This window comes from Dipteris shenzhenensis, chromosome 12, assembly GCF_047967505.1.
Source record: "Dipteris shenzhenensis isolate YYH24624 ecotype China chromosome 12, Dip_SZ_1.0, whole genome shotgun sequence".
In the NCBI taxonomy this organism is placed as follows: Eukaryota; Viridiplantae; Streptophyta; class Polypodiopsida; order Gleicheniales; family Dipteridaceae; genus Dipteris; species Dipteris shenzhenensis.
The window spans coordinates 36,990,550-37,013,234 of NC_141607.1; the positions used below are offsets into that span (position 1 = coordinate 36,990,550).

General features: G+C 42.3%; 1 protein-coding gene across 2 annotated transcripts; it reads right to left on the minus strand.

Moving 5' to 3' along the window:
- Nucleotides 1–10,054: 10,054 nt before the first annotated feature.
- LOC147896169 (Ribosome recycling factor) lies at nucleotides 10,055–21,412 on the minus strand. Of its 2 annotated transcripts, none has more exons than XM_087383205.1 (8): nucleotides 21,126–21,412; nucleotides 11,745–11,873; nucleotides 11,527–11,645; nucleotides 11,343–11,434; nucleotides 11,159–11,180; nucleotides 10,976–11,044; nucleotides 10,654–10,722; nucleotides 10,055–10,530 (listed from the first exon to the last, which is right to left on the minus strand). In XM_087383205.1, the coding sequence occupies exons 1-8, from the start codon at nucleotides 21,370–21,372 to the stop codon at nucleotides 10,450–10,452; spliced, it is 828 nt and encodes a 275-aa protein (XP_087239331.1). In that variant the 5' UTR covers nucleotides 21,373–21,412; the 3' UTR covers nucleotides 10,055–10,449. The 2 variants fall into 2 exon arrangements, with proteins under 2 accessions (XP_087239331.1, XP_087239332.1); XM_087383206.1 differs by lacking the exon at nucleotides 21,126–21,412 and adding an exon at nucleotides 20,751–21,095.
- Nucleotides 21,413–22,685: the final 1,273 nt, after the last annotated feature.

Sequence of the window (22,685 nt, forward strand, 5' to 3'; positions counted from 1 at the left end):
TTGAAGGATAGCTGAATGGTTACACTTACCATCATACTTAACAAAATTTGGTGTGAACCGAGTGAGTGGTGTTACCTTTGTCGATGACGAAGCTGTGGCGGTGACTGTTGCTGCGCTCAAACTAGCCCACATAGTGGCTAACATTTGTTTGTGTTGGAGAAGCATCGCCTCTTGGTCTAGTTTTTGTTGCCTCTCTGTCTGGGTGAGCTCTGCGCGTCGCAGTGCCTCCTCATTTCACGCATCAACAAGAGTGGTTTTCCAAAATCTGTGGTTTCTTATTATTTCAGTGGCTTTTTTGCCTCTTTTTCTTCTAGACATTGTTGTCTGGTCTAGCTGTCTTCTTCTACTTTCTTCTAGTTGTGTTGAATGTTCTTCAAGTTGCTCTAGGAGCACTCGATTCTGATCCAAAAGACTCGCCATCATTTCTTGACACTAGGCGGAAGCGTATCATTTTGGTTGTCTTTCTTCTCTTCATAGTCTTCAAATCTAATGTCTTTTCCAAATCTTTCATGGCGCTTGATTGTGTGTCCTTTTCAGATCTCAACACAACCATACACGCGTTAGTCAAGCTAGATATAGATCGAAGCTTTGATACCAATGTAACATGTAACGGTAGTTTGATCATGTAATCACAGCAAGACCTTCTTTAAACCTTTTGCGAGGAATAAGCGTATAGAGAGAGAAAGTCATCAAGCTCCACTCAGGTCTAAATCTTGGGCTTGCCAAGGTAACCTATAATTCCTTCAGTTCCCTGTTTTGTGTCATGTCAGTGATTCGCTTTGGAAAAACCTCTTAAGTCACTTGCATTTGTCAATGTAGAGTTCGAGACACAATGTTTTCATATGACGTGTAAATGCCTTTACCTTTAGACTTCTCCTTTGTAAGTTTGGAGGCCTTCACCTTCCACTTGGACAAACATTTTGACTAAAGCATGTATTGAAATCTATAGTTGCATGAAGAGAAACACACCTTAGTCCTTTGTCTTTTTTGCCCTTCAATGAATACCTCCTCTTTATGAAACTCTATGTATTCTCGTAGTGTTATATTGCTTCACATCCCATTAACCCTTGGGTTTCTACAATGGTATTCGGTCAGCAATGTGTGTTGTCCATTGCCTTCACAAAAGGATTTGTTTCCTTGATTGAACATGGCTACAATCATCCTTGGATCAATGACACTAATCTTGGCTCTAATCTCATAGCTATTGGGTGTAACTACCAAGAACAACTCACCTCTTACTAATTGGGCATCTTTGGACACTCTTTTTTTGGTTAATCTGCCCCTTCTTTCTGCAATCTTGCACAAGATATCCAGGTTGATCATACTAATAGCAATTTCTCTTTTTCTTGTTGTCTTTCGAAATAGTCGTTGTCCTCCAAAGAATCCTTCCTCTTTGGCTTACCAGTCTTGTAGAAGCAGTAAATGCCTTCTCTTCACCATTTGGATCATGCAACTTCAACTTGGCTTCTTGGATGAACAAAGGAAAGACCTTCTTGGTTGTAAGAGTCCTTGACTTTCTCCAATCGTCAGGGTAGTTACCAACCCAATTGAAGCTACATAGAAGTTTGCTAAGAATAGCATGGCAAGTTGATCCTTAGAATCTTCACCTTTGCTAGATGGTCATTGGTAGGTTCTCGCTCTCTTGACGTCATCAAGAATGAGTAATTTAGGGAGTAATTATTTATGTAGCATTCTTGTTCTTGTACGGATTCTTTTAAGATCTTCCATGCCTCACTTGTGGTCTTCGCCAATCGAATGTGGAAGTATTGAATTTGCAATTGTCTCGATAATCATTAATAGTGCCTTGGCATATAAGAGCACCCAATCTTTTACATCATATGGATTGGCCTTCATCGTTACCTTGCCTATCACATCTTTGAGGTCCTCGAGATTGACCTCACCCTCTATAGCTTGCCATAGTTCCCTAATCACCATGTGACTCCGTAGCTTGATCTTCCACATTAGGTAATCATTCATACCTACCATCCCCTTTTTCTTGAAATTAGGAAGAGGCAAACTAGTCATCACGACTAATTGTAGATTCCTTGAAGTTTTTGTCAACCTTGCATTGACTCAAGTCTCCCACACACTTTTTAATTAAAGTAGCCTTTCTTTCGTGGAGAAAAGGCCTCCATCTTTAGTAATCTTCCTAAGTAGATAATTAGAGTAAGCTACCTAGCTTTGTCACCAGGGATGTTCGCCCCCTTGTCCATACCACACACCTACCTTTTCTAACACAGCGTAGCCAAAGACATAGCGTAGTCCTTGCAATCGCCAATTGAGATGTGCTATAGTGCTACACTAAGTTTTAGACTTGTGCAAATAGAAGAAGGGATAGAGAACACTTTTAGATTTGAGACAGAATATGAAGATGTTTATCTAGAAAATGTTCCATCTATAGAGTAGAAATTCGTATATAAGCAGCTCCAAAAGTGTACCAACACTTCTAAAGAGCTGATAGGTGGTTGGGTAGAGGATCCGTAATTAGAGGCTCTAAACTACAAGCCTGGGAGGACTTGAAGGACTCATTACAATTGGTTAATTGAAGTGGCCCTAGTCTTTTTACTTGGAGCAATAGGTAGACAAGAGAGTAAAAAGGACTTATTAAAGGCAAGCACTTGTTAGAGGCTGTTATCATGTTTGGGAAGGCTATGAACAACGCCAAGGATATAGACCAAGATATATGCTTTCTAAAAGTTGACTTTGACAAGGTATATGACATGTTAGAATGGGATTCTTGGTATACCCTATTTTAGCATGGTTTGTTACTAATCCTGAGGCATGAGAAAAAGTATTAAGGCATTCAACCTCATTGATATCCTGGTCTGTATTTATGGAAGTCAAAATTTGTATTATATATGAACTATTGGTTTTAGTTTCAATACCCTTAGAGGGGACCAAATGATGTTCGAGGATGTAAAAAGATTCCCAAAGGCCATGTTTTCAGATACTTGTCATCCCAATGGGGTTTTACATCTCTATGAAAGACAAGTGGGAGTGGTTCTTAACCAAGTTAAAAAAGAAACTTGACATGTGGAGAGGATACAGGGCCAACCTAGCTAGAAGGAGACTGGTTGTTTGTATCAAGTAGCTATTTTCTCTCTCCCCAGTTGGACACCCTCTAGAGTAGGGATCAACAAGCTTATCAAGTTGTGTAGGTCTTTCCTATGGGGGAATGATAGAAGAATATCCAAAGTTAGATGGTTCTTCTACACTAGGCCAAAGGAGGAAGGTGGACAAGGGGTTGTAGACATTGACTAGGCTTCTTACATGTTGGCTCCATCTTGGATCATCAAGGTAGTTTTAAACCAAGAGCTAGAGTGGGCACAACTCTTACTCAGAAATTTCAAGCATGTCACACTACAAAAGGAAGCCCCTTATGGAAATCCTTTGAAGCTATCAAAAGTCAATTGGTTTTCAACGGTAAAGGTTCCTTCATGAACTTATGGTTCTCAGTTATCTTTAAAGGTTCCTCTATTGAGGACATGGAATCGATTCCTAATAGGAATTTTTCGCCAAAGGGATTCTTGTTGGGGCTAGTTGTGGCACAAGAGGACATGAGGTGGACACCTTGGTTGGAAATTAGAAGGAAATTTTGACTGTCAAACCAAGCCGCTGAATGTCCAAGTTAGTTTTGCGGAATGGCAATATCCAAGGACTATAGTTCGTTAGGCACCTCTCAACTGTTACCCTACCAACTCCTTGGAATGATAGTGAGGACATCTTCAGAGTGTTGAATACTCTAAGTGATAGCAGACATACGTGGAGAAGCGAGTTTGGAAAAATTACATACCTAAGAAAATGGGATCCTGCTCTGGTTAATACTCCATTGACTAGCATCAAGGATGAGACTATTGGAAGGGGGGATATTAAATGTAATATATGTCTTGGAAGAAGAGAAGACATCTTCCATCTCTTTGTTGCTATCCTAGTTCTAGAAAGGTGTGAAAATGTGTGCAAATGTAGGTTGGAGTACTTCTCATTCCATGTCATGGTCTAGATGGGAGATAATTTTGCTTGCTCTATGGGTACTTGGAAGGATTTCAAAAACCTACCAGATGATCGGAGACTTCAATTAGTAAAGTCACCTTAGAGGAAGTGCATGGAGAATTCGATAGAATGATGTAGTCAGAGCCTTTTGTATTTGACATGCCTCACTTTTGGTCTACTTGGCTTGGGGCCTTTACAAGATCAGTGATCCTACTTTAGGTTATAGGACTACTAGGATCAAACGGGGATGCCTTGGTCTATGATGTTCATCCTGGGGTAAGGTTGTCCAAGCCTATGGATGTTATACTTATGCATCTTACATTTTAGCCCATCAAGATTATAGGTCATGTGAGCAGTGTTTTTGGGCTTCAAGATGGTATCCGGACCCTAATCCAAATTGAATTCCTTGGGTTCATGGAGGATTTGGCTATAGTTCCATAAAGTGTTTGCAGTGGACCCCAAGGATTGGGAATGGATTGATGTGGGCACCAAGAGAAGAGCCCCCTGTTCCTTCAATACATGGTGAGTAATGCTAGGAAGTTTTAGCTTAGCCTTAGGGGCTGGAAGCCCACCAAAGCTCCTTAATGTAAAAATTTTTAGATTTCTATTATCTTATCAAAATCTTTGAAAGATTCTTTAGAGATCCCTCGAGAATAGAAAAATCACTCTTTTCCTTTGACTTTTTATTCATGGAGGGTTTGAAGTGAACCAGTGAAGGTCTGTGTTCGGGGAAGACTACACTTGTATTCCTTTGCCTTTTGTTGAGGACTCTATTCAACATTTCTTATGGGACTGCATCGCAGACATGCAAGGATCTGGAAAGGGATTAATAATTTATTGAGCACCTTTATGCCTTCTCCTTTCTTCACGAGGGGCTCAATATCTTAGCTTTCTCTTTCATGGCCTTAGGTGTTTACTGAGAGACATCAATCTTCTTGGGCTCTTTCAGATCGATGATATTCGTTGAGTCGTACTCTCTAGATGGCTCTCCTTAACTGCGTGATAGTTCAGATTTCACTTGCTACACTCACTGTTTTGCAGTTGATTTATACAGTGATTTTCACCACACTTTGAAGAAATTTCTTGCACCACGTCTACAATTAGCAACCTCAATCCGGAGGCATCTGCTAAGCTAGACAACTCTAATTACAGCACATGGAAATACCGAATAGATACTATTTTTGTACTTCAGGACAAATGGGAGTATGTCGATGCAACTACACCTAGACCATTGGACGATCTAGCCAGCAAGTAGCTCTACTCCACCTGTTGTCACACCACCCCTAGCAGGATCTACATCAGGATCTTTAGCTACACAGATAGTTTTCACTCTTGTAGCAGATCTTGCCATTGTTGCCCGAGCACAAGAAAATTAAGATAAGAAAGATGATAAGTATGCATATCATCTTATCAAGTAGAATGTGCAAGATGTCATGCTAGGACAGCTCAATACCGTCAAGAAATCAAAAAAGCATGGGATATGTTCACAGCTCTACGAGTCCAAGAACACTTCTAGGAATCTCTCTGAGAAACCAAATCAACTAGAGTTTCCACAACAGCAACAAAGCCAGTCATCCTTACATACTCAGGATCAAAGACTATAACAATTATCTCGCAGCAGCAGCAGTTCAGGTTGAAACCACTAACTATGCTCTTATGACTATCATCATGGCTACAAAAGAGCCAGTGTACTTCGAAGATGTTATAGACAAGCTAGAATGGCAAACTGCTATGCATGAAGAAATGGATGCTTTGTATAAGAATAATACTTGGGAAGTATGCGACCTTCCACCAGGAAAGAAGGCCATAGCAAACAAATGGGTATACAAAGTAAAGTACAATCCGGATGGAAGTATTCAAAGATACAAAGCCAGACTAGTTGCAAAAGGATTTGCACGGCAATATGCTCAAGATTATAATGAGACTTATGCTCCAGTAGCAAAGATGGATTCCATACGGTTCTTAATATCACTAGCGACACTCAGTAGATGGAATGTGTATCAGCTCGATATCAAGAATTTATCTCTCAATTATTATCTAGACGAGGAAGTCTACATGCAACAACCAGCAGGTTATGTTGAACCAGGAAAGGAGAATAAGGTTTGCCATCTCAAGAAAAGTCTCTATGGCTTAAAGCAAGCACCTAGAAGTTGGTACAACAGAATCGACAAGTATTTTGCTGATCTGGGATATATTAAATCCAATGTAGATCATACTCTCTACTACAAAGTTCAAGGGGAAGACATTACTATTGCACTTTTATACACAGATGATCTAGTTGTGACAGGAAGCAAGGATAGCTTCATCAGAAAGCTAAAACAAGACGTATCTTCAGAGTTTGACATGAAAGATCTTGGACTTGTGTACTATTGTCTTCGAATTGAGTTCTGGAGAGATTCAGACTGCACCTTTATGAGTCAGCTGAAATATGTTGACAGTCTCCTAAAGAAGTTTCATATGGCAGATTGCAAGATTGCATCCACTCCCATGAAATAGAGTTTGAAACTTACTAAAGATTCAGAAAAGCCTACAGTCAATGACAGATACTACAGGCAGCTCATCGGATCTCTTATATATCTAATCATCACACGACCAGATATTTGTTATGCAGTAAGTTCACTTGCACAATTTATGACAAATCCAAAACAGTTTCACTAGAATGCAGCCAAAAGAGTCTTGAGATATATCAGAGGTACAAGACAGTTTGGGATAGAATACAGAGGAATTTATCCATAGTTGCATGGATACTGTGATAGTGACTATGCCGGAGATCATGAGACCAAGAGATCCACACAGGAATACGATTTTTTCCTTCGTCAAGGTGCTATATCATGGTTGTCAAACAAACAGCCAACTTTTCTTTATCTTCGAATGAGTGAAGCAGAATATAGAGCACTCACTACAGGTGCATGTGAGACTATATGGCTTAGAAGACTATTGTTAAAAACAGATTACTTTGATGAGTCAAAGCCAACAACAATATACTGTGATAATCAATCGGCTCAAGCATTGGCCAAGAATCCAGTGTCTCACTTCAAGACAAAGCACATTGATGTCAGAGAGCACTTCATCAGAGAAAGAGTATTACTTGGTGACATCACACTTCAGCATTGTGATAGCAAAGAGAATGTTGCTGACATCTTTACCAAACCACTCGGTAAAGAGCTTTTCGAGAATCAACGACTAGCTCTTGGTTTGATGCAAAGGAAAGACATTCCCATTAAAGGAGTGTGATGAAATATAATATTTAGTCCTTCTTCGATTCCCCAAAATCATCATCGTGAGGAAAGACCTACTTCATGATGTTGATCTTGAGGAAAGATGTTGAGAGATCATGCTCAACATCATGTGATCATATGTGCATAGCACTAACCCAATAGAGTGCTATAAAGTAAAGGGTTAGATGCCCTAATCGTGATGAAATATAATGTTTAGTCCTTCTTCGATTCCCCAGAATCATCATCGTGAGGAAAGACCTAGTTCATGATGTTGATCTTGAGGGAAGATGTTGAGAGATCATGCTCAACATCATGTGATCATATGTGCATAGCACTAACCCAATAGAGTGCTATAAAGGAAAGGGTTAGATGCCCTAATCCTAACCCTAACCCTAACCCTAACCCTAGCCCTAAATGAGTTTGTATATATTCTACATTTTCAACTAAATCTAGTGTATAGTTAATCATTTGTGGTGTGCTCTCTAGCTGTGCCCTCTCTCCTCATCTCCACTCTTTTCCTCTCCCCTCTTCTTATTTTGTCAAGTTCTTCGAGGGGTAATCGCCGTGCCGGGTCTGATAGAAGTCGGCTGAGTGGAATCACAATCTCGACATACCGCATGTCATTTAAAGTCAGCACCGACATTTGGGATGGAGGCCATTACACCAATGGAATATGTTGTGCCAAGCCTTTGCATTACGGTTGAGGACAGATTGCTTCCACAAGAGTCCATGGAATTTTGACTCAATGTTCTAGAGTAGTTGGAGAAAGAGATAATGGAGAGCTATTACTTGAACCAAATAGTTCAAGCTTGAAGGAAGAGGCGAGTAGACTCGACGTTGAAGAATAAATTTTTTAATAAAGGAAAATTGGTCTTGCTCTTCAACAGTCGCATGGGCCGCATGTTGGGGATCTTTGAGTATTGTAGATTGACGTCTTGATATTTAGCAGATCTACAACAACAAGAGCGGGTGTTATTGTTGCTGGTGAATGGATTTCGATTGTGGAGATATCTTCATGAAGGCCATATTAAATGCCCCTTCCTATTCACACGCAAGGTACTCATCCCATGGATTGGGGTAGGCGCCTAGTATCCCATGGTGGGATCGTGCACTTCTTATGTGATGAGCATGTACCTACTGATGGGATCTTGAGTTCAACAAGAGCCACCACTACATCGGTCATTAGCTCAGCTTAGCTATACTCCTTGTTCAGTTTCTCACACTTCTACTTTCCTATTTTCTTCCTCACACTCTCAGTTTCCTATTCCCACCTTTCATTGAGACTACATTTCAAAGAATACACAACATGATTGTGTAAACGACTAGAAAATTCCTCTTTCCTTAGTGTACAAACTTATGTAAGCTTCCTGTAAATTTGACAGATACGTTTCTCCCAATGCAATGAGGGCTAAGATAGAAAAAGTTTATTCTTACCTTTGCCATGCTTTTGTAGGATGTTATTGTTACAAAAGCTTCCTCTGATTATTCCTTGTTGACAGAAATTTAGGATGTAACCCTCCATTATATACACTCTTAGACTTTGTGGGAAGGGGGGGTTGTGTTGCTTTCAAGCCTTTCTCATTTTCATCTCCTACGAAAGCAATTCAAAAATTTGAGTGAGATGGGTAGAAGAACAAAAAATTAACCCAATAGTTCATCTACTTCTTTTAGTAAAAAAGACAGATGAATCTAAGACCAAGTTTTCAATACCTAACATTGATGAGCTCTTTGATCAATTTCAAGGAGCTGTGTATTTTTCTAAGATGTGGCCATCATGAAGTCCACACTGCTGGAACACACCCTTTAAATTAATTCTGGCAGAAACTTCTAGAGATATAAGGCTCTAAAGGAAAGGTTTAAAACCCTAACAATCAGGAAGTGACGTGAAATAAATCGAGTAACAAGTGGTCTCTAATTACGTATCCTCTACCCAACCACTTATCAACTCTTTAGAAGTGGTGTTGGTACACTTTTGGAGCTACTTATATACGAATTTCTACTCTATAGATGGAACATTTTCTAGATATACATCTTCATATTTTGTCTCAAATCTAAAAGTGTTCTCTATCCCTTCTTCTATGTGCACAAGTCTAAAACTTAGTGTAGCACCATAGCACATCTCAATTAGCAATTGCAAGGACTACGCTATGTGTTTGGCTTCGCTGTATTAGAAAAGGTACGTGTGTGGTATGGACAAGGGGGCAAACATCCCTAGTGACAAAGCTAGGTAGCTTACTCTAATTATCTACTTAGGAAGATTACTAAAGATGGAGGCCTTTGCTCCACGAAAGAAAGGCTACTTTAATTAAAAAGTGTGTGGGAGACTTGAGTCAATGCAAGGTTGACAAAAACTTCAAGGAATCTCATGATGACTAGTTTGCCTTTTCCTAATTTCAAGAAAAAGTGGATGGTAGGTATGAATGATTACCTAATGTGGAAGATCAAGCTACGGAGTCACATGGTGATTAGGGTAACTGTGGCAAACTACAGAGGGTGAGGACAATCTCGAGGACCTTAAAGATGTGATAGGCAAGGTAGTGATGAAGGCCAATCCATATGATGTAAAAGATTGGGTGCTCGTAGATGCCAAGGCACTATTAATCATTATCGAGACAATTGCAAATTCAATACTTCCACATTCGATTGGCGAAGACCACAAGTGAGGCATGGAAGATCTTAAAAGGATCTGTACAGCTTTTTGCCGAGCAGCTACTCTATTTAAGGAATTCTGCTAGAAACAATGCCTGGAAACACATTTTGTGGTGACTCGAGTGGGCATGGAACGGAGATACTCAGGATATGATGCTTCATGCTAAGCTATTGGTCAAGTTTTACAAGTCTAGCAATGCTCCAATATTCAGAAAAGTACTATTTACATGGCAATAGTCCCCATATTTTTTCAAGTGCTTAGTTTCAATGCTAAAACATAAATGAATAGAAATGAAATACCAGTCGTCGTATCAGCCTCTTGTAACTTTCTTTGCAGGAGAGTAAATTCTCACATAAATAGAAAACGCATTAAAGCTTATCAGGAAAACATACAAACTGTCTGCTCACAGGCCATGGATCTGAAGACCCAAACCCATCCCTACAAAACAAAGCCGCTAAAGAAGCCTCAATATCATTGCTTTCCAATGGGCATTCTATTGGGATCAAAGTGAAACCGTTGTTAAGGCCGCCGCCTTGATCCCATTCACCCAAAATTTTGACTGAAAAGCAGTCACATCAGATCACCAAGCCTTCATCCCGAAAGCATTTCCTTCTCTTTTGCCTTGCAGTTATCATCAATTGTCTTCACAAATTTTTTGGTCAACTCTTCGATCTGACACCAACCACAAATGAGTCTTACAAAGGCACTGCGCCAAAGAAAATTATAAGAGCAATTAAGGACTCTAACAACATGGAGCCATGATTTCATTATGAACCAAGTAAATTAAAAATATACCTCTTTCTCACGCCGTTTAATGTCATCTTTAGAGACAGTTCCACTGGACTTCTTAATCGCATCCATTGCCTGGATAGAAACAATAAGTCATGGAGTTCTATCAGCTTCAAACCTAATGATTCTACCCTACTTCAAAAGACAACAATTTATACCAAGGTCAGCATTGCAAACAAAATACTTGCAGAAGTATGCTCTCTTCTAAACGCCAATACCGATGAACATAATCTTCATAATTCATTCAAGTGCATCTTTTCCCTCTAACAACAGGATGACAGTCAGGCAGTCTAGTCATCAAATAAATTCAGAATTGGGGAAGTCTTACAGTCTGCCTTGCTCTTCTGATGCTCATTTTAGCTGTTTCTCCTGCCTTCCCAACTATTTTCATCATGGTCTGCATATAATTGCTTGTAATAGTGAGAATTGAAGACGAAAGCATCCATCATTGTACTGTAGGTTGCATGAAGGAAACCCCAATCCAACTGATTTTGCAAAGCTACGGGCTAACCTCGATGTGCTCCTTCGTTGGCCTTCAGATAAAACCACAAAACCCGTAGAATTCCACCCAAGAACAATATGTCAGCTGGAAATTAGCCACCTGACAGCCAAGCAAAGAATAGCAAAACCCATTCTTGTGGAACACTACCATAGAATATTTACTTAACATTTGGAGATGGCAATGAAATACATACTTTGGTACGGGAACGATAATGACCTCCTCATTATACGCTGGATTCAGTTGCAAAGGTGAAGAGCGAATCCCACGTTCAACACACTTCCCAATCTAACAAAGCCACAGAAAGAGAGCAAACTGTCAAACGTCTGGCTAGGCTGCAGTCAACAAAGGCTGAGATGAAACAGGTAGTTAATTCTTACAGATGAGTCAAACGGTGTAACACGAAGTTTTTCATTGTCCAGGACTGTGACGGCAGCAACATGGGTTAAAGGAGAGCGTATCCCATTGTTGTCTACCACAGTCACATGATCCAGCAAACCTGCAAATCATTCAAGTTCAAACTTCATAAATGAATTTTCCGAACCAAAGCCCCATGTTTTGTATGTAAGCCTTCGCTAGCCGTAAAAAACAACTTTACCTGCAGAAGCCCTTCCAGTACGGAGCTTACTAAGCTCTCGTGAGAGAGCATCTAAAGCTGCCTCCATCTGTGTAACAGTGCTATCCTTCACTTTCGGATAAACATCCTCTGTTACCTCCTCATCACCCTCTGAACATGCCCAGAACCGACATTATAACGCTAGAATTCATACAATCTTAATATGAGAACTTTAGAAAATTGATAGTAAGAAAGAAAGAAAGCATGTGCGCACGTGCGCACACATACACACACACACACACACATTTTTTGTAAGGCAGATATTTCATTTGTAAGAATGTGCATTCATAGCTGTCCAAAGTGGAATAGCTACTACTCAAAACTAGAAACAGTAATAAAAGACTTATTACCGGGTCACAAGAAGGTCTCCAAGAGAATGAGCATCCTAGAGAGACCGATACAAAGAATCAAAAACTGGGAAAAACATCCACTAAAGAGTGCTCATACAGTCGAATTGTACAAGCACGATACAACAACCAGAGAGCCCAAGAGCGACCAGGAGAATAAGTGAATATAGTCCGGCATAGCAGCATGTCTGCCAAATAACCAAAACTGCCTGCCAAACGAAATCCCAGAAAAACGAGCACAAAGACCCATCATCAGCACGCACGCGCACGCGCACATGCATGGCATGAAACTCAAGCCAATTAGAAAAGAGAAGGTACTTTGTAAGCATCAGTACCACCTATAAGCTGCCAACTCGGTGTCTAAACATTTTTAACAGCCACCTATGAAGGTAGTACTTTGTTAGAATAAAGAAGCTTCCATAAAATGGGAAGAAGCTATAACTATTTCCTTCAAACCACACAAAAGAATCAGGGCCAAGCTGGCCAGTCTACAGACTAGTCGACCAGCTTTGAGCCTTCCAAGGTAGTGTCAGTTATATCAATGATAGTATGGTGCAATATTACCCCTAGGGGATGCCAAAGAATCAGGGCCAAGCTGGCCAGTCTACAGACTAGTCGACCAGCTTTGAGCCTTCCAAGGTGGTGTCAGTTATATCAATGATAGTGTGGTGCAATATTACCCCTAGGGGATGCCTTGAGGGAAGATAGGTGTAAGACAATTGTCATTAATTATTGGGCTTAAGTGGCCTAAAGGTTGGTTAGTGACTAGTTAGGACAGCTACTAACCCTAAGTCCTAGGTATACCAAGTGTTCTAAGTGGACCTTAGTGAGTTCTAAGTGGACTAGTGCATTTATATAGCTCGAGTGAGGGCAAGTGGAAGGTAGCGAAAGGGAGCATGTAGGAGGCTACAAGCAAGAGAGGGGCGATAGGCAGCAAGTGGGAGTGTCCCGGTAGTGAGCAAAATTGGGAGGTGTGAGAGGTAGCAAGAGTAGAAAGTGACCACTAGGCTTAGGGGTGACAGCTTGTGCATCCAAGAGGTTCTAGTGTGGAGACTCCTGCTTGTTCTGTCGTGGCTGGGTGGTAAACCTGTTGGAGTGTCATTGACCCACCTTTGAGCTTCCAAATGAGGACAAGGGGTCATGGTACTGTAGGAGGTAGGGTTACCTGGATAGGACAGGTTGTCCCTGTTCGAAGCAGACTCAGAGGGCTGGCAGCACCTGGAATATCTTCTGGAAAAGCTGCGCATGACATGTGGCAGCTTCGGGAAGCCTCAGGTGTCTGTGTGACAGTCTGCAAGTCAAGGAGCATCAGGTGGAGCAGGGAAAGGAAAGCCAGAGAGTGCAGAAACAGGCCGGTGACCAGGTGCCACTATCTGCAACAGATCTGGTTGGGCAAGATCTGCTGGATCTGGTCAGGCATTTGATTGGGGTCAGTTCTCAGCCTATAAAAGAGCTGGCACTTTGGCCATTTCTTATATGCAAACTGAAGCCTCTAAGGCCCCGTAATCAGCATAGAGCGTGACAGTGATTTCCTACTGTAGAGAAATCACCCTGATTGCGATTATGTAGCCAGCATCTTGGCTGGTTGTTTCTGGCTCTTTCTCAGCAGATTTTTCCCATGGTTGGTGGATAAATAAACTAAGTTCTGTGCCTCCTCTACTTGCTGTCTTCTCTGAGTTATATCAGTGGGTATCTAAGGGAGAGGGTAGATTCTTTCTTGAGAGCTTTGAGTGTCTTATTCAGCTGTGCTAGGGTTTGCTGTCCAAACAGTCCCATAAATTCTAACAGAACCTCCTATCAGCACCACCTGTTGCAGGAGTTCTTGAAGTACTAGGATGAGTGGGCTACCTATCTAAAGCTGAGTGTGGAACTATCAACGATCGGACGTATGTGTCTCGCAGATGGCAATGTTAATGATGATCTAACATGCGTGTTTGGCAAGGGGTGCCGCTTGAACAGCAAATGTTCACTTGTTTGTAAACACATGTGATGAGCAATCATCTGATGTTTGTGAACGGCGAAATATGCTAATAAGTCGTATGTAATAAGGCTTGCTTGTAAACACATGTGATGGGCGATCATCTGCCTGATGTTTGTGAACGGCTGATAAGTCCTTAAGGATAAATCTAGCTACTAGCCTTTAATGCCATGCTCCCTGCTTGCAAGCTATGAGTAATGCTTGCTACAAGCTAGCATTTTCATAAACTTATGGGTGTGGGCACTCCAAACAGCTCCCCTCCAACCCCTCTTGTAAAAGCCCTGAACACCTCCACAGTGTGCCCTCTGATCAGCCTAAGCTCTTGGCCTCAGTTCACCCCTCCTGGAAGGTGTCTATGCAGCACAACAGTCGGGGATTCGCACCAGCAAACGGAGTAAGGTTTGGGTACTGTTTCAGCAGCTCTTTACAGTTCTGTTTACAGTTTTGCACAGCTCTATATCTCAGTCATATCTCAGTTCTCTTTTAGAATCTATTACTCCTAGCTTTCACTCTCTCACTCACGCAGTAACCTTGCATCCCGGTGGACAGCACAAGCCTCTTCCTTGCCTTGCAGAAGTGCCCTACATCGCCAGTGTGGACAGCATCAAGGTCTCGGTATTGGTTGGCGTTACGTCTTAGGTCTTTGGATTTGCAATACGTGTGCACAGTGTACTCTTCAGAAGCGTGTTTCTGTGCTCTCTCGAAGAGTGTTATTTGTATCTTTCAGTTCTCCAAGTATAAAGCATATTCTCCCTTGATTGAGGGAGGGGGAGGGGGCCATCAGCGGGTATAAGGATGTCGACTCCTACCCTCCTCTCCTTTCTCTCTCTATACGCTCATTCCTCGCAAAAGGTTTAAAGAAGGTCTTGCTGTGATTACACGATCAGATTACCGTTACATGTTACATTGGTATCAGAGCTTCGGTCTATATCCAGCTCGACTAACGCGAGTGTATGCTTGTGTTGAGATCCGAAAAGGACACACAATCAAGCGCCATGAAAGATTCGGAAAAGACATTAGATTTGAAGCCTATGAAGAGAAGAAAGACAACCAAAATGATACGCTTCCGCCTAGTGCTCAAGAAATGATGGCGAATCTTTTGGAGCAAATCGAGTGCTCCTAGAGCAACTTGAAGAACATTCAACCCAACTAGAAGAAAGCAGAAGACAGCTAGACCAGACAAAACAATGTCTAGAAGAAAAAGAGGCAAAAAAGCCACTGGAACAATAAGCCACTGCGACGCGTAGAGCTTGCCCAGACAGAGAGGCAACAAAAACTAGACCAAGAGGCGATGCTTCTCCAACACAAACAAATGTTAGCCACTATGTAGGCTAGTTTGAGTGCAGCAGCAGTCACCGCCACAGCTTCATCATCAACAAAGGTAACACCACTCACCCGGTTCACACCAAATTTGTTAAGTATGATGGTAAGTGTAACCATTCAGCTATTCTTCAATTATTCATCAATTTATCGCTCATTTTCCATTAGCGCAAATTCAAGATGAGCAAGACAAAGTCCGCCTAGCATCCCCTCATTTGACCGGTGAGGCGGTTACCTGGTGGCAACATAGGACTAGTAAGCATAATCACCCAACAACTTTTAATACGAATTTGGTTTAGGCAACGTTTGTTACCAATCTCAAAGCCCGTTTTCTACCGCCACAGTATATGCTTAACCTAGAGAATGAGTTGCCGGCGCTGACTCTCGTGCTGAACTCAAAAAAGCCCAAGCAGGTCCAGAAGGTTTCCAAAGCCTCGTAGCAATCAAACAACGCAACAGGTAAGGATCAGAAGAAGGACGACCAATACCAAAAGAAAGACGACCAAGCTTGTGGTCAGTCCAAGCCAAGATGACTCCAAATGAGAAGGCTAAGGCGAGCATTATAGGAGGCTATCTACACCCCGATCAATATAAGCGGTACCTAAATAGAGGGCCTGTTAGAAATGACCCAACAGAGGGTACACACAGCGGAAGACTGATAGTAATGCCCAAGAGCTCACGCAGTGTGGTGTGGGGGTGTGGAATCACAAACTTCTTTACTTAATGTGCATAAAATAGGTGTGCAGACTCATCAATAGACAATGAACCAGCCAGATATAGAAGACACCAAAACTTATATATTTCCATCCAAAAATATGGACACAATACAAAAGAGAGAGATCCAGAGTCCCACCAATGGTGTGGTCCTCTGATCTAACCACAAGGTCCTCCTCCTATCTGCCGGCTATCTCTAGACTCAAGTCCGCATGCTCCACCTCGAGCGTCTGTAGGCTTTCCATCCAGAACGATCCTCTCCACCTTGCTGTCTGGAAACCAGCCTAGGTGGGCTGCCACTCAAGCTCAGTCTGCAGCTCCTTCAGGGTCACCTTCACCTTCTGTGTATAGGCCCAAGGCTTGCCTTCTTGCTGCTCCTATCTGCTGTCAGAGGGCTGCTCCAGAGAATGTGATCACAACACCTTGCTGCCCTAGAAGACAGCCAAGGTCCAGCCTCTAGGAACTCAGTCTGCAGCTCACCTTCAACTCTCCTTCACCCCCAGTGTGAGGCCCAAGGGAGTGGCTCCTGGCTGCTCCTGTCTGCTCCTGCTTTTGCTGAGCTGTTGGATAATAAATGAGGCAAGTGCCTCTCCTTTTATAGGCCTAGGGGGCCTGTCAAAAAAACCAACCAGCCTGCCCCAATCTGGCCGACCAGACTGTGGCTGGGGTCCAGCCCTATTAGGGCTCACAAACCGTGGCCTTTATGGCCCACACTTCTAGGGCCTTTAGCCCTCCAATCAAGGCAAGGGCCCAGCCTATATAAGGCAAGCCACTGCCCACTGGCAGCCCCATTTGCTGCTCCACCAGGCCCCATACAGCTGCACTGTAGTTCGCGCCATCTGTTGCAGCCTTCTTCTCTTGTGAGGTGCTGCCCATGTGGCAGCCCCCTCTCTCTCTCTTCTCTAGGCATCTTCTGCCCTAGGTCTCCCTCCCCCACGCTCTCCTCATTTGGGGGCTTACAAATGGGGAGGTGACCTTTCCAACACCCCCTCTGACCGACACATCTCGGCCCAATGCCAACACGTCGATGAAGATGCTCCAGTAACTCCCTTGTCATAGTCCTCTGGAACCTTTCGGTGTCAAAATCTTTTCCTGGCTTTTCATCCAGTGGCTCCTGCTCCACCAGGTCCGGTTCCGGTTCCGGTTCCGCTTCCGCACACCATCCTGGTACACAGGTCCATCTCTGGTAGCACCTCCTGGCACCACCATCTTCCGTCACATTCCTGCCTTCGAGCTCGAGCAATCCAACCGTCACGATCTTCCAGTTGTCCCCCTCATAATGAGTGAACAACCTGGAATCTTCCAAGCACCATGCTCTGAGGGTCTGTTTCAACCCGTCCTTCCTTTGGCAAGGTCTGCAACAAAAGTACATCTCCAAATAACCTGGACCGCAAACTTTAAACGCACCTGACTGAACCTGAGTTTCCTATCCCTAGAATTGATGATCTACTATATGAGCTTACAGGGGCAGAGTACTTCACAAAGATTGACTTAAGGTCAGGCTATCATCAAATAAGGATGAAGGAGGGAGATGAACATAAAACTGCCTTCAGGTCAGAACGTGGGCTTTATCAATTCAAAGTGATGGCATTTGGTCTAGCCAATGCACTTGCAACTTTCCAGGCCCTAATGGACAAGGTATTGCAGCCTTTCCTCTATAAATTTGTGTTGGTATTCTTTGATGATATATTGATCTACAGCAAAACGAAAGAAGAGCATTTATTGCATATCTAGCAAGTATTGAGGACACACCAGTTGTATGCCAAATCAAGTAAATGCACTTTCATGACTGAAGAAGTGGCTTATAAGTTGGAGCTTCCACCATCCTCTAGAATACACAAAGTATTCCGTGTATCACTGCTCAAGAAGTATTTCGGACCTAAGGAGCAAGTTATGGAAGAGCTACCTCCTATGGATGAAGAGGGCCAAATTGAGTATATACCTGAGAAGATCCTTGGATTTAGAGATCATCTGTTGAGGAATGGAGTACAAGTCATAGAAGAGCTACCTCCTATGGATGAAGAGGGCCAAATTGAGTATATACCTGAGAAGATCCTTGGATTTAGAGATCATGTGTTGAGGAGCATTTAGGTGCAGGTTACAGCCTTTTCAAATTTGAGGACAAATTTCTATTTGAGGAGGGAGGATTGTAACAGAGGGTTACTTTTTACTTAGGCTAAACTTAGGCTAAAGGTTAGTAGAAAGGCCTTTATTGGCTTGTAAGTGTTTTTTTCTTTTTTAGTGGATTCCATAAGTTGCCATGTGGCATCCTAGGAGGTAATCCCATAAGCAATACTACTTTGTACTGCCCTGGGCCATACCTATATAAGGGCTCTAGTTGTACTTGGCAATTCACTAATGACTTGTACTTCATTTCTGAAATAGAATATATAGCAAGAGTTCAATTCACTCATGACTTGGATTTAGAGATCATCTACAAGGAGCATTTAGGTGCAGGTTACAGCCTTTTCAAATTTGAGGACAAATTTCTATTTGAGGAGGGAGGATTGTAACAGAGGGTTACTTTTTACTTAGGCTAAACTTAGGCTAAAGGTTAGTAGAAAGGCCTTTATTGGCTTGTAAGTGTTTTTTTCTTTTTTAGTGGATTCCATAAGTTGCCATGTGGCATCCTAGGAGGTAATCCCATAAGCAATACTACTTTGTACTGCCCTGGGCCATACCTATATAAGGACTCTAGTTGTACTTGGCAATTCACTCATGACTTGTATTTCATTTCTGAAATAGAATATACAGCAAGAGTTCAATACTCACCTAAATTCTAAAAAGGATTGACTTCCTCCTGTCCTTGTGCAGCCCCTCACAAGTCCCTGTTAAAGATCCAGCCCATGATCTTCCTCCCCTACCCTTTTCCTAAACATAAGGTACTTCACTACTCTAACTTTCCTGCATATTCTACCAAATTTAGGGGAGTTTACTGTCAGTTAGGAGCAATCCTGTTGCATTGATATCAGAGCACTTTTCATGGGATTTTGTGGGAAATTCTTTGTCCAATTACTTTGAATTTTGGAGCATCTACTCTTGAGCCTAGGGCCTACGTCTGTACAAAGTGCTCTCTGTTGTGAGCTGCCACATGGCAGGCTCTGAGAAACCTTGATTTTCGAAATGCTCAGAATTTGGGGCTTCTTACATCAGTGGAAAGCCCTTGCTTCCCTGATCATTTCTATGTGTGAGATTCCTAGAAGGATGGAGGATTGAGTCAACATTGAGGGTTTTTTCTCTCTAGCGCAAGAATGTGAAGAAATTGACGATCTGATGCTCCGCTGCACCAAATTAGGTCAGATATGGCTTGAACTGATCGCACTAAGCTTCAATGTCTGCCCTCAAAGTTTAGTGGAGATCCGAGCTTGGATGGAGGAGTTACGAAGGAAATCGACTGCTGGCTAAGAAGATCTGCGGCGATCTAGGAGCTGGCAATTCCGGTTTCTGATTTGCCTTCCTCCAAGGAGTCGCCTCTACTTTAGGAACTCCCACACCTAGTCCCAACAAGATACAAGTCTGTTGCGTGGAATCTTCCCCAATTTTCTTTGTTTGGAATTGACGCGTACGCTGCCTAGTAAACGATCTAGCTACATATCGCTTTGAAATTATTCGTGGATGTTGCTGAGGTGTCGTTCTAAATGCTGGAACCACTCCAGCTTCATGTCAAATGCAAAAGGATTACACTAGAGTTCAGCAACGTGACCAACGACCTGGCTGTTCACTGGCAGTTTGGTACAGTAGTATATTGTCGAACAGCGCTTCTGTCTATAGCTTAGTCCTACATAGGTCTCGATACATATTGGTTTATACAGTGTGCAAAAGGAGCCTTGTAACAGTCTGCTACTCCTTGGAAATTGAGCTATTCTTGATCAAGGCTTAAGACAGTGCATTTACTCTTGATTCGAGTCATTAAAGATGCCTGTAAATGGGTCTACGGGTCAAGCTAGTAAGCAGACAATGGGTATCCTTGATTCCATCTCAGAGAAGGAAGCAATTGATGATCAAACTGTAGTTTCTGAACGCAATGATCCTCATGTTGGCAATGTTCAAGGGGATTTGACAACAACTCCTCAAGTACAAACATCCCTTAACCAAGAGCAGATCATAAAGAGTTGTATGGACCCAATGCTACAGATATTCAAGGAGCTAACTAATGAGATTAAGACCAATAATCAGAGGATTGACCAAAGGATGCAGAACATGTCTACCACTTTTAATAAAAAGTTTGACAAGTTCAAGAGAAACCAAATTTATGATGGGAAGAGACCTGTGGATCCCCAAATTGATGGAGACTCAGGTTCAGATGATGATAATGATGATCATATACATGTAACTAAACCGGTTGGTTTTATGGCTTCTGTCCGAAGGACCTATCACTCTAGTGGAGTTACAGCTCATATGGATAAGGATTCAGCACATGGTAAGACTCCTAATAATAACAATTCAGCAGCTTAAGAGTTGTGTCAAAAATTCCATGAATATAAGTTGCTACCAGTAGATCTTAGGGCAGCAATGACATTCCAACAATATATACAAATAGTTAAATCTATTGAACCAAATGAAATACGAGTTAGGATGAGAAATTAGAGCAAGGAGAAAGTGGCATGTGAAGTGTTCATAATGAAATACGAATTCAAGGACATAGCTTATCTTTCACCAGCTCCCTTTGAGTGCAGGATAAATGTCTATTGCCCCATTGCATTGGCCTCTCCTTTTTCACAAAATTCCCGTCCCTGGCATTCAAATCCCGAGCTGCGTCTCATCTCCCGCTTTGCATTTCACGCGAAGAGTCTCCTTCAACTCGTTTTCCATAGCACATTGAAGGCTCTCAAGTCCAAAAACCGGTTTCCTAAGAAATGGCTTGGCCAAGTATGTGCCAATCACACACGCAGCAGCGCGTTCCTCCTGGTTTAAAATGTATTTGCTAACGTAATATCCTCAAGGTTGTCCGCAAAACATATTTTTCAGCGAGGCGGGCAGCAGCCAACGACAACAATCACGTACTTGATTTTTTGGCCTTGGCGAAGCTCCGCTCATGGATTTTGAGAGCAGCTTCCCACTGCGCCAAACGGGGATGGATATCCCTTGCAGAAACAAAGATGCAACGAAGAGCGATTGGAGAAGGGGAATCAGATGGAGAGTGAGGGAGCTGTGGAGAAAATTGGTGTGAAGGAGAAAAGTAAGGTATTGGTGAGAGTCTGAGGGGATGGGCTCGTGCTAGTCGGATGAAAGCCATTGCTCTCGAGAGCATAGAAGTTTAGGGTTTATCTCAAAATGACTTCTATTCTTTCTTCTCTTATATATGCTAGCACTCTTTTGTAGACCACCTTACTAGGCGCCCCCACATGTTTTGAAAGACCATGCCCGAGTGGGTGGTCACTCCACCTTGCAGTAAAGGTGTACATATGGACTACATGTTTTTTTCATGTAACTACGATTGGTCTAGTGGCTAACAAAGATCTTCCAAGCCTAGCGGTGCGGGTTCAGTACCCAATAACAACATCTCGCGTCGTTTTTTTTTTTAGCCACCCACTCCATTGGTGGCCTTCTCCAAGTGGACAAGTTTTTTGTCCAGGCCCTTCCTTCCCATTGGACCACGTACGACGTGTGCCCTTTCACTCCACCTCTTGCCCATGTCCGGGCGCCTAGTGTGAACCAGGCCTAAGTAGAAGACTCCATCAATAAAAGCATAAACTATAGAACAACATGTTGAATTTGCACTCAAATCGCTTGCCCTGAAGACCTCAACATAGAAATAGCTGGAAGGAAGAGAAAAAGAGGGAGAAAATGGTGGAGAAGAGAGAGAACACCCACTCGCATGAAAGAAGTCTAAGAACCTCAATATAAAGCTGGAAGGAAGAGAAAAAGAGGGAGAGAATGGTGGAGAAGAGAGAGAACAAATGGTGGAGAAGAGAGAGAAAAATCGTGCATTATGGCACATGTAAAAAGAATCTTTTTGCATTTTCAAGTGGAAACCTTTACTATAGCCTACCCTAAGAGGGCAAGACAAAAATATATAATAACGTATGACAAAAAATAGAGTGCACTCTCCCTTGGTTCTTAGTTCTCTATTTGTTTTCTTGTTTTTAGCCACGTCTTTCATCTTTCTTCACTACTACTCATAGCCATCCCTTGCAGACTCACTTTAGTCATCGGGTTTAGTGATGGAAAGCCATGACAGCACCAAGACTTCTTTTGACTATTGTCTTGTGGAAGATGAAGCCCTTTCGAAATGGGTTCCTCAATGATCCAAGATTGTCGTTCAAAAGATGGGTCACTTGGAGGAGAAACTTTGTTTTCCAGAGCATCGACATGAGATTGTCATTTGCAAGATGGATTGCTTGTTGCAAGAGGAACTTTGGGAAGGCCTTCACTACTATAAGAACCCACAGTTGCGAAGCATGTTACTGAAGGCTCACACTGCACTCTGTGTCAAGCCTATGTTTTGGAATCCTTGCGTACATCACAAGTTATTGCAGAATATAAGGGATGTTCCACGTGATCTCTTGGAATCTCGACTACTCTATTCTTTTGTATTCACCCTTTTTTTTTTGGCTTTGACTC